The sequence below is a fragment of the Tupaia chinensis genome, unplaced genomic scaffold (assembly GCF_000334495.1).
Source record: "Tupaia chinensis unplaced genomic scaffold, TupChi_1.0 Scaffold138584_1, whole genome shotgun sequence".
Classification (NCBI taxonomy): Eukaryota; Metazoa; Chordata; class Mammalia; order Scandentia; family Tupaiidae; genus Tupaia; species Tupaia belangeri.
The window spans coordinates 6,578-19,572 of NW_006198478.1; the positions used below are offsets into that span (position 1 = coordinate 6,578).

The 12,995-nt window shown below is 39.9% G+C and overlaps 2 gene segments (V, D, J or C); both read right to left on the reverse strand.

Moving 5' to 3' along the window:
* Positions 1-5,684: 5,684 nt before the first annotated feature.
* LOC114004546 (T cell receptor alpha variable 13-1-like) lies at positions 5,685-6,671 on the reverse strand. The segment is given in 3 exon segments: positions 5,685-5,840; positions 5,951-6,378; positions 6,550-6,671. Coding segments are annotated over 3 exon segments (636 nt in total).
* Positions 6,672-7,294: 623 nt separating this feature from the next.
* LOC114004547 (T cell receptor alpha variable 22-like) lies at positions 7,295-11,959 on the reverse strand. The segment is given in 3 exon segments: positions 7,295-7,413; positions 11,347-11,727; positions 11,847-11,959. Coding segments are annotated over 3 exon segments (552 nt in total).
* Positions 11,960-12,995: the final 1,036 nt, after the last annotated feature.

Genomic DNA, 12,995 nt, shown 5'->3' on the forward strand with positions numbered 1-12,995 from the left:
GGTTTCGGCCCCCGGGCCATCCAGGCGTGGGGGGGGGGGGGGGGCAAGGCCGATCCCGGCTTGCGGCTGCACAGCAGGGGCGGGAGCCCCCAGCCTCGAGAACCATCTATTCACACCCTTTGCCTACTTTTTTATTATGTTATTTGTCTTTTTATTATTACATGGTAATAGCTAGTTATATATTTGGAATGCAACTGCCTTAACAAATACTAGTCAAAAAATGTCATGAGTGTAAAAATTTAGAGGCTGAAATATTCACTTTAAGCGTACACACACACACACACACACACACACAAGAAAATAAGAATATTCTCCATTACCAGAATTTGATCTTAGCAGGTATCTAAGTACCTATCAAATATTAACTCAATTTAAGATGCTATGGTATAAAGGAAGAGTCAATTGAAGGTGATCATAATTTCAAATTTATTAGACATTAAATCCAATTTATAATACAACTTTGGACAAGGTTTCAGTCAGTATTTCCAAAAAATTAAAAACAAGAGCATTTTGGTAAAAACATATATTCTTCAGAAAATATCAGTGACAGATACAGCCACATGGAAGTTGTGATTAAAGGAGTTGATTAAAGAATGTAAATTTGTACCAGTACAGCCACATGGAATCAGGAGTTGATTAAAGAATGTAAATTTGTACCAAGAGTAATTTATGCTTCATATCGATGCATTAAACAATAAGTAAGGTTTTTAAATTTTGTTTTAATGTGCATATATACATTGTATTTTTTATAGAATTTTACCTTTTAAAATAAACTTATTTTTGTAGGCTGATTATATATTCAAAACAGCAGGTCAATTCATTTTTTTTTTGGTTTAGTTTTTGCTGTAAAGTGCATACAGAGAGAGAGACAGAGTGAGTGAGAAATGGAAAGCAAGAAATCACTTCCCCCTCCCCCCCAGGGAGCTGGCCACACTGTATTCTCCTTTTGGGTTTTTGACATGTAGGCATTTGTGTCTGGCATCATTTTCAAGCCACAGGGCTGGAACTCCAGCTGTTTACCAGCCATGTGAGATCAAACAGCACCTTAACCTCCAAGCCACCTACTGGCCCGACTCTTTTAATTAAAAATAAACAAATAAATAACAAATAAGCAACAGTTGAAAAATCTGTTTAAATATAAAATTTGGGAGAACAAGTACTTTTGTTTATTCATCGTTTCAAGGTAAAGTAGATGGGTAAAACTTACTTCAAGTGCAATTTCATTGACTTTTATATTTTTCAAATTTATCTAGACTAAATAATTATCTCTTTTTTATTTCACTTCATTTTTGTCTTTCTTACTTTGTATATGTGTATCCTTCATCCACTTCCAAACTAAAACAATGAAAAGTTCTTCTCAAGATAGACAAGCAGATAAGATAATCCATTATTAGTTAGTATTTTCTTTTTCCTTTGGAAATATTGCTTTATAGTTCCCTAGTATTCTGCTCTTCTCTAGAGAAAAGCAATAACATGAGTTTCTTTTTTTTTTTTATTTAATCACGTTTAGGGAATGTTTCCCCACTCTGATGCACTAAAATTTTATAATGATATGTTGTTATGAGCACTTGATATAACCTTCCTATCTGGAAGTGATGGGGCCATGCAGACAACACAAGCTGGTAAAGAGGCTGACTCCCATGCCTAAGGCAAGGCCTAGACTGGGAAGAAACTGCGAGGCAAGGCCAGTGGTATACGAGCCCTCCATTGTGTCGCTGTACTGGCCTGCACTCAATTTTTCTGCTGTGAGCTTTACTGTTATTACAGTACTCTGCAAGGGTAAAATATCACCCCTAACCTTACTGCAACTTTACAATAAAGCCAATTAGTGATCCTGTAGGAATGTGGTTTTCTAAGATGGCCTGCAGGACCAGGAAGTTTGAGACTGCCCCACTTGCCCGTTTTAAGCCAAAATTAACATATGTTAGGTTAAATTAGTATAAGACAAATTAGCGTTAGTAACATATGTAGACTAAGTTAGTTTAAGGCTAATTTTACGTAAATACCCCTTGTTAAAGCTGCAGGCCAAAGTTAACTTATGTTAGGCCAAGTTAGCATATCCACTGCCATGACAGGGACTTAAAGATAAAGCACAAGAATTCACTGATTAACAGACAAAGAATTCAGCAAATAAATACAGGGACCCTTGGGTTAACAGAGGAAGGACAGATCTGGCTAGCAACAACAGGATAAACAAACCTGAAGGCTCCAGGGGGAAGAGTAACTATTTTTGCTGTAAGTTCTTATCTGGTTCGAGTAAGCAACAGATAGTTTTTAACTACAAAGAGTTTCTCATCTGTGTGCTGTTAACTATGAAAAACTGCTAATAAAACATCCTGTGTTGTCTCCTGAGCTACAAAATCACCTTCCTTCCCCATATGGCCAATAGGTTCACCCCCTTTAGCTGTAATATAGATATTCCATATATTAACTGTGTCTTTACTTAAGACAAGATTTCTATCTAGGCCTTTGTAACTAGCAATGTTGCCACCCTGGCCCGGGACTGAAGTTATCAAGCTTCCTACAAGCCCCGTCTTCGAAAGACCCTTCCCGGTAATCAAGATCTAAGAAGAAAATGCAACAGACAAATGGACTTCCTCATCCTGAGAACTGTGATTGATTTTACCTAATCAAACAAGACAGACATCATGTTTTATGATCATTGTTCCTGTGCCTTGAATTCCCCTTTTTGTAGAGTAAATCGTTTACTCCCCCCTCACCCCTTCTACTCCTGTAAGACATCCCTCAATGAATACGTGTGTTTGCTAGCCGCTAGCACTGTGGTCCTGAGATTGCTCTGGCTGTAGCCGGCTGAGAACATGCTAAAGAATATTGAGGTCTCAGTCTAATTTTTGTTCCTGATCACCCGTGTCACCTTCCTGTGTATGAGTCTCAACCCACCCTGGCTAGAGCAGGGCTTCCGGCATAGAAGCACATATAACTCATCTCTGAAAATTTATCTTTTTTTTTTTTTTTTGGAGAGGTTTTCGCTATAGGGTGTGTGTGCTCACCAGAAAGACAGACAGAGACAGAGAGACAGAAAGCAAGAAATCATTCCCAGGGGAGATGGCCATGCTCCAATCCCTTCTCCTCCATTTTTCTCTCAGGATCTTGGGCATGCACACACATGCGCCCAGCATGAGTTTAAGTCCCCAGGTCCAGGACTCGACATGGTCAACTACCTGGGAGTCCAGCAACACAGCCATTACTCCAACTGCTGGTCCCGAAAAATTATCTTGAATAATTTATCAATAATCTGTCCCTCCATTTTGTATGTTATCTTCACCTCAAACATCTATTATGTACATATTGGATTTCCTCAATTTAATGATTTCATTCCATTTTATTTTTTATTCTAGGTTCTGGAAGATTTTCCTATTGAATTTATTCTCATCCTCTTCTCCTTTTTGTTTGCTATCATATTTTTAATATCCTAAAAAATAATAGAAACTCTAGTTTTTCAAAGAATAGTCTATTTTCATGGCCCCTCTGGTGCTCTGGTTCCTCCATGTTTTTACTTTATTTTAGTTTCACTTTAGTTTTCTTTTCTTTTGCTAGTTGCCATGATCCGTTTTCATTGCCTATCTTTTGAGCCTTGTTTGCATAATTATTCGGTTTCATTGCATTTTGTTTCTCTTTGTTGTTCCTGTTAGAGACTTAACTGACCACCTATTGAGGAAGGGCCAGCTAGTGGCATGTTGATTAAGGCAGCTGGATTCCACAAGGCCGACTGTCAAGTCTTGGACCCAGCATCTTGAGAAACATGCTTGGCATATGTGTGTGTCCGCCCAAAACTACTTAGAGAATGGAGGAGAAGGGAATGTAGTAAGGCTACCCCTGAGGTATGCTTTCAAATCCTCTCTCTCTCTCTCTCTTTCTCTTGCTCTCTGTCCAAGAGTACACATACAATATAGCAAATTTAAAAGAGAGAGAATGAAAAAAAAAAAAAGCTCATTGAAGTTTATGTAGGCTAAAGAAAGTCACTTAGGGTGCCTATTTTCAAGGAGAATTCTCTAGTAACTCTCTGGCCATGTTAGCTTTTAGTAAAAATCCAAACAAATGCTGAATATAAAAGGTGCTGAACGTCTCAAATTCAGAACTCAGAAACTGTGTATCTCTCATCTTCAACTTGACACTTCACCCCCAAATTCAGATTTACTTGATTCCCCCAGTACCAGAGCAATTTCCAGAAAGAAACCTTTCATCTCTTTTTGTATTTCGTGAGTGTGAGTTGCTGTTCTCCAAGGTGATGGAGAACTTGGAGCGCTAGTACTATTTAAGGGCTTCGAGGAGTTATCTTGCTTAGTCCTTCCACAGCATTATCTTCTCCCAGTACTTAAAGGTAATTATGGCTTCCAAATTCTGTGCCTTTCTGGAACTGATTCCTGTTCTGCAGGCTTTGATGTCACTTTTTTTTTTTTTTTTTTGGAAAGATTTTTTTGCTATAGGGCGCATGCGCTCGCCAGACAGACAGAGAGAGATATAGAGACAGAAAGCGAGAAATCACCCCCCAGGGAGGATGGCCACCCCGCAATCCCTTCTCCTCCATTCTTGGGCACACACACGCACCCGGCGTGAGTCTCAAGCCACCGGGTCCGGGACGTGAACTGCGGTCGACTATGTGGGAGTCCAGCGACATAGCCATTACACTAACTGCTGGTCCCTGATGTCACATTTTTAAGCTTTCTCAGTCTGTTATCTTCTTTGCTTTTCTTTTTCACCTTTTCAGATATTGCTGAAATTGTATCTGCTGTCTTCTCCTTTTCTATTCTCTTTGTGCTCATAGAATTTTGCCTTTTTAAATATCTTTAGTTTTCTTTTGTTTGTTTTAGGAATTTAGAGGGAGCAGAGGTAAACATATAAATTCAATCTGTTATACATAACCAAAAACGAGGGACCTTTTTGTACACCCATTTTAACTATTGGCAGTTGCTTTTTCTATGTACAGAAATGATGTATTTGTAGGAGTAGTTACTAACCTAAGCAATTCATAAGACCAAGCAAGGGGCCTCTAAAAAAATAAAATCATAAGAGTTAGAACTAAGAAAGGGTAAACATTAAAAAATGAAAGCTGTGGCTGGACTCCCCCAGTGATTGCCTTTACACCAGAAGTGGAGACCTTAATTCTTTTTCCCATTTTCAAGATGGCAGGTGAATAAGCTAGGAAGCCTGATACTAAAAAGAAAAAACCTGAAGCCAAAGAGGCTAATGCCACTGGCAAGATTAAAAAGGGTGACCTCTAAGGCTGAAAATCACATGAAGGGGAAGCCATTGCAGCTGCAACCCAGTCCTAGTCTGAGGAATCAGCAGGTACTCTCCTCCTGCTGTGTATTTCAGGAAGGCCATGTACAAGAGGAAAATATTTAGAAATAAACTTCATAAGTAGATGAAAGTCTCTTGTATTATAAACTATAAAATATCACTGAAAAAAAGGGCATAAATAAATGGAAATCCTATGTTCATGGATTGGATACTTAATATTATTAATTTGTTAATTCTACCTAAAGCAACCTACAGTGGATCTGCTGGCTCCAAAATTGCAGTTTTTAAAAGCCTGGTACAGGGGTAGTGATATTGATACTAAGGGATTATTCATAGGAAAGGAGTCTGAATAGCAAATGTAAAGTCATCTGTAAAGCCTGAATTTCAAAGTAAAGCCTCACTAATGCCCTGTAAGAATTCATTCAGTGCAGCTTCAACACATGCCGATGCCTGACGGTAGCATCCCTGGAGACAGTGTGGAAGCTCCCTGCCTCCTTCCTCATAGCCTGCTCATCCAGCTGTCGATTTTTTGGTTTGTGAAATTTGTACATGTGTATCAAAACATTATGCTGTTCACCCTAAATATACACAATAAAAAGTAATCTGTTAAGCAACAATCAGCAAACAAAATGTTCTAACCCTTTCTGATCATCTTGGTTCTAACCATTTTATTATATGCTTTTATTACCCATATGTTAGTTTCCAACTTGCAAAGAAACACTATGACAAATGCTGCATTTGAAGACCTGTACAGAGGGAAGGGGTGGGGCTTCAGTTGCAGCCTTGGGTTTGGGTGCAGGCAGCAGGTGCCCGGGAAGCACTGTGCCCTTGCTGCGCAGAAGTAAATGGCTGAGTCTCCAGGTTGGGTGGCCGCGATGTGCAGGGAGAAGTGTTTCTTTGCCTTATCTAAAAAAACAGTGAGTCTTTGGTCGTGGTTTTTGTCCTTATTTGCACGAATATCTATAATGAGCTGGGGACCTTTTCCAGGTTCTTGCTTATACCAGGGGAAGTAGTCTGAGGCACTGTCAGAATAAGAACAGTTGATGACAGAGCTGTCTCCCTCCAGGACACGCAGAGTAGAAGGACGCTGCTCCACATTTTCTCCACGGCTCACCCCTAGGTGGGAAGAAAAAGTCAGAGACGGGTCAAGAGTTGCCAAGTCAGTACTCTCCAGAATTTTCTTTTTCTGCAGTAACTAGAGGAAATCTGAATAAAGCCACTCTCCTCCCCACACTGCTAAAGAACAGTCATGAAAATATACACTGATTTCCCAAACCCTCAACTCACAGTCCAGCGGCAGCCACAAGAACATGAATACAGCTTGAATGGATTTCTTCATTGCTCTTCCAAGTTAGGATCAGTCGTAGATCTGCAACCTCCAGACTGGGGGGCGATGTCTACTATCAGATCACCCCTTTTTTTCTCTAACAATCTTAGTGGTTTCTCACCCTGAGGACCTAGCCAATAAGGAAAAGGTTCTGCTTCTACTGTAAACCTATTCATTCAGAATCCACCCACCTACCCTCCACACATTCTGCATTAGCAATAGCATGTCACCATCCTGTGGTCACATCCCTAACTACTGACTTGCTGGTAAATGTTTTGCTCTCAGCCATGGAGGACTCAGGTGCATAAGAGTTGCAATAGGACCAACAAATTAAATGTTAGATCCGAGGTTAAATGCACAGTAAGAATGTAATTATTAAGATTTGTATTTATGCACACTATTAAGTCATTTTTTGAAAAACTGGAAAGAAATAGACACTATTGGTGTTTATCCAACAATGGTTTGAGGTTACATGTTTGAAATCAAGAAAGCACCATGATTCATTCACTCTCCTAAACAAAGAAAATATTATACCTTTTTAAAAATGAAATCTACCACCGTGATTTTATCTACTGCAGAGAAAAACTCTTTCTACAAGGAACATGTGAGCCAAAGACCAGAGCAAGAAAGGACCACTCAGTGTTTTAAGTGCACATTGTCTCACACGCTGCCCCTTCATGACCATTCCACATGCTATCTAGTTTTTCAGGGATTATCCCTGTCCAAATCCAAACCAGAAGCAGAGACTGAATCCTTGGAATGGATTTCTCTTTGGGTTTTCATTCCTCCTGTATTACCAGTAAGGTTGATAGGTTTAGTAGAGTCTAAATTTGGAGTAAAATTAATAAAATTGGACTTCACTCACTATATTGTCATAGGTTATATAGGGGTGAACTCCATGACTGAGCCATGGGTAAAAATACTCTTCCTTCTGAGATCCATTTCTTAAATGTAAATCTGTAGCATCTCCTATCTTTGTTGTAAGAAGAAAAAGAAACAACAAAAAACCACTGTGTCAACTTGGAAAACCTCGAAATGGAGTAGTTTAGTAGTATGTAAAGCTGAGAGCATTTTTTCAAATAGCCTGATTGCAGGGGACCCACTGGAAAATGAAACTCTGGGTTCTTTGTTCAAAAAGCAGGAAAGAGGGGGAACCAGCAGTTAGCGTAATGGCTATGTCGCTGGACTCCCACGTAGTCGACCGCGGTTCGTGTCCCGGACCCAGTGGCTTAAAACTCACGTGTGCGTGCGTGCCCAAGATCCCGAGAGGAAAATGGAGGAGAAGAGATTGCAGCGTGACCATCCCCCCTGGGGGGTGATTTCTCGCTTTCTGTCTCTATGTCTCTCTCTGTCTGTCTGGCGAGTGCACGCGCCCTACAGTGAAAATCTCTCAAAAAAAAAAAAAAAGCAGGAAAGAGGTATCATCAGGTACAAAACTATTCTTAAAAGGCATTTTATTATGTATAGAACACAGAGTGTTGCTTATAATGATATAGAATTATATATAAGCAAGAACACAAACTTACAAACTGGAAAAAACATTTTGGTGATAATACTACTTTATTAATGTGATAGCTTGATTAATCATAAGATCTCTCTGTCTCATTTTTCTCCAACTTAATTAGGGTTTCAACATTTATACTTTTAGCAACTTCATCTTCAAACACTGTAATTGAAAATGATGTCAGTTGCTCATGGTGAATGTAAAATTGCCAACAAAATTTTCCATTTCTAATTTTTAGAAGGCTATGTTTGCTGATGCAACTGATATTGGAGTTTCTAAGAGTATTTTATGTATTTTAACATTATCAGATACAAATACCTGATAAATTAGTTTTAAATATAAACTTTAGAAGTCTAGGATTGATATTTCTAGTGGGGCAAGTGTTCTCAATGTTTTTATTAGAGAAAGAGAGAAAGAGGAGAAAACACTCCCAATGAAATGCAGTTATGCTGCAATCTCTTCTCTTCCATTTCTCCATCCTGTTGAGATTTCGGGCATGCATGCATAACTGCTGACATGTTTTTCAAGACATTGTTGCTAATATTCAAACAACAGTCAGCCATATGGGATCCAGCTCTCTTTACCACTAGGCTAGAGGGACAGCACAAGGGGAACAGTTTTTCTAAAACAATTCAACTCTTCATAAAAATCAGTTTTATTTAAAACTAAATTTAATTTTAGGTGTAAATTTATATATCAGCATTTTAATGTTTCCGCTGACATTCTGTAACATTGGGAGGTTATGTAAAACACTGAGGAGGGCCTCACCACAATGGCACAAGTAGCAGTGACCTGTAGTGCTGGAAGCCACGGGGCTGACTGCAGGTTCAGATCCAGAGTCAACCTGAAACACACTAGGTGCGTGTACCCCAGTCCTGACTAGCTGGAAGAGCTGGAGGAAGGGGTCACAGTGTGATAAGACCTTCCTAGGGCTGCCTATCCCAGTCCCTCATGCACTTTCTAATATGAAAAAAAGAAAATAAACTTTAATAAAAGGAAAGAAAAGAAACTGAGGAAGTAGATGGCAACGCAGTGGTAAAATGTGACACTGCGAGGCAATCCCACATGGGAACGTTCCCAGTTCATGTCTCAAGACCTCCCTGAATTCACTAAACACATGCTTGCCCATGACAGGAGCCGGACTCAGGCTTGGATGGGGATGGATTACAGTGTCGGGACCCTGTTGGGTGCTCTCTCTTTTTTTTTTCTCTTTTTCACTCTAACTCTTTCTCACTCATGTTAGAACTAAATGAATACACTTTTGTAAAAAGAAAATGAAAGTGGTTTCACAATTCATACTTAATTCAGAATGTTTGTTTATATATTATAACATGATCTCTTCAGTTACAAGGAAAATTAATGTTAGAATTATCTTTTATGCTACTAATTTGTTCATTCTCAACTTGACATGAAAAAAAACGTTCTTTCCCATCAAGTTACTATCTTAGATTTAATTTCTATTTCTAAGCCTGCACACATTCATTTTGCAAGTTGCATCTATTTGCAAAATCAAGTTTCTAAACTTTTGAAGGTTCCAATATTTTTCTAATAATTGCAATATTGTGCTCTATTGCAATGTCCATGGATATAATCTTATTTTGCAATAATTTACCAAGATCACTGCCACCCACTTTGAGGCTCTACAGAGCACCAGGTAGCCCCAAGCATGCACGTGCACTCAGAGGAATGGCCCAACCCACTCATCAGCTCACACAATGCCCGCAGTGCCCTTGATCCTGAGCCTCATGTTCTGTCCTGTGTCCTGCTGACCTGTGATCTCCTCTGCTCATGTACATGCCCTGTCCCCTTATTGGACATCACTTACATAACATAAATTCAAAGATCAAATTACAGAGAATTTTAAGACCGTGATGGCAGAACATCAAACCAAGCCCTAGGCCCTTCCTGAGAGACTTGTAAAACTGTACAAACCACTGTGCCCAGAAAGCTGGTCCCGCACCCTGTTTCACGGGAGTCTGTCCATTTGTCTTCACCTTCATTTTCAGAGTCTCTCTTCTTCCTAGTCAATGCCTTAAATTAACGTAAAAGCCCCTGCTGACTTGCAATTCAGTTTGCTTTGTAATTAATCCACATTCAGGTTTAAACTTCAGATCTGGTTATCAGAAGTCTCAGTCTGTGGCTACAACAGACAAAAGTCTCTTTGAAAGTATTCTGGGGACTAGCATTTGGAATAATGATGGGCTCCCATGTAGTCAACCACTATTCGAGTCCTGGATCCGGTGGCTTAAACTCACACCGGGCATGTGTGCATGCCTGCCCAAGATCCGGATAGGAGAATGGAGGAGAAGGGATTGCAGTGTGGTCATCCCCCCTGGGGGGGGGAGTGATTTCTCGCTTTCTCTCTGTCTCTGTCTTTCTGGCGAGCTCACACGCCCTATAGCAAAAATCTCTCAAAAAAAAAAGAAAGAAAAGAAAGAGGTTAATTAATTCTTACAAGGTACTATTTTTTTAAGAATTATTTATTTATTTAATTTTATTTGCTATTACTATTATTTTCATTTGACCAGAGAGAGAGAATGGGAAAGCGAGAGAGCAAGGTGCCAGAGCCAGGACTTGAACAACAGTTGGTCATGTGGAAGTCCAGGTCCCAACCACCATGCCACCTGCCGACTTCCAAGATTCTGTTTAGAAATTACCAAAATATTTTTATCAGTGACTTCTCTAAGTACATTGTAAAAATTTGCTGGTAGAAATCATTTGCCTTTTGTGATTCTAGAGTCCTTTACTCCATCCAGGTAGCTCAGAGTGCCAGCTCTGATGTCAGACTTCCTAGGTGGGAATCCCACCCCAGCTCCCTGGGTCAGTAATCACTGGAGCTCAGGCAGTTCACTTTAGGCACCATAATCCTCAAGCTATCCCTGTGCAAAATGAGGCGGTACTGTCAGTACTTAAGTAATAAATGTATGTATGGACATACATGTACAAAGTCAATTACATGCTTGCTTCTCTTTTGTTAGAAAATTGAACCATCTGCAATTAACTGAAACACAGGGTTACCTCTTTTTTATTTATTGATCAGTATATATTTAAGTAAATTGTATGTTCTCAGCCAGGGGAACTATTGTGATAAATTGGGTCCTAAAATTTTTATCAGTTCCTCCAATGATTCCATTATTAGAGGGGTTTTTTTCCTTGCAAAGGGTTTCTGGGAGGAAAAGGGTACCAAAAAAAAGTGAAACAACAGTCCAGAAATGTCTAATTATAGCAGAAATGTAAGTGCTAAGGTGTGAACCTGAAAGCTCAAAGCTGAACAAATGCTGCTGCACAGTCTTCCCCGTGGCAGGGGCCCAGCTGCAGTTTGAGCTCAGCCTGCAGGTGACCTGGGGGCACTGTGCCTCTGCTGCACACAGGTAGGTGCCTGAGTCTTCCAGATGGGAGGCCGTGATGTGAAGGGTGCTATAGCGGTCCTTAGAGTTAACTGTTGCCTCTAACCTTCCATTCTGCTTTATCCCTGAAGTCATGAAAAATAGACTGATGAGGCTGCTCCCAGGAATCTGTCGGAACCACTGCATATTCCTTATAGTGGCAGAAAAATTACACCTCAGAGTAGAATCAGTTCCTTCTTGGAGTCTCAGGACTGAAGGACTCTGCTCCACCTGGAACCCTCTCACCCCTGGTTGGAAAAGAAATATGTGTCATTTTAGGCACGAAGCGTTTAAATACAATTATGGTTAAAGAGTTTGCTGACATGGGAGAAAACAGAGTCCAAGTTTTAAGAGCCATATTACTTACCAAGCATTAGGAGTACCACGGTCACTAAGCTTGGAGAAGCATTCATCTTCATAGTGTCACCTAAATAATGTTCTTGGTGTTTAACATGAAGAAATGTTGAAGTCACCGTGCAATGATAAATCTAAACCTACAGTTCACACAGAAAATGTATTTAAATTAGGACGCTGCACCCCCTAGTGGGCAGGGGCTGAACTGGGATGAGTACTTTCCTGAACTCCTGAATGTCAAAAACAGTCCTCATCTAAACTAACTTCAATCTAAACTAGCATCATCTGAAAAGAATACTCATGGGAACCAGCAGTTGGCGTAGTGGCTATGTCGCTGGACTCCCACGTAGTCGGCCGCAGTTTGCATCCCGGACCCGGTGGCTTAAAACTCACGCCGGGCGCGTGTGTGTGCGTGCCCAAGATCCCGAGAGGAGAATGGAGGAGAAGGGATTGTGCTGACCCACAGTCCCTCTCCCTAAGGCTTTAAAGCAAAATTAACTGTATAGAAAGTAATAAAGAGAAATAGAAAATACCCAGATATCTACCATTCAGAGGTAATTAATAGGAACCAATTTTTTTTTTTTTTTTAAGTTTTTGTTATGGGGGCACATATACTCGTGGAAAAGAGGCGGGCCCCCAAAGATATAGCAACACCACAGTCTTTTGTCCTCCACTCTCCTCTGGGGGTTTTAGGCACACGCACACATGCATCTTGCGTATTTTTCAAAGTCCCAGGTCCAGGAGTCAGCTATGTGGGATCCAGCACGCTAACCACCTAGCCGGCCTGAGAATGCTTATTTTGCTCTTTTTGCTTTTTGTTTTTGTTTTGTATCATGTCTCTTTTATTTATTTTTGAAATTTATTTACTTACATGTTTATTTTTACATTTTATCACATGTTTTTACAGTATACACTTCTTTTTACAGCGCAAATACCATGCATGTCTGTCAAGACAAGGCTATTACTATATACATTATCATCAGGAAATAGCTTCTCATTTTTTGTCAGTTAAGCATACTTTTACCCATTTTTTTCCTTTCATTTTCCCCTCCCTCCCTTCCATATTAAACGTGTTATTTTTTCTCACATTTTATTGATTCACAAAAGATCTTAAGGTATGGAAAAAGCTAAAATCTAGTGACAAGTGCACACTAATTTCCTT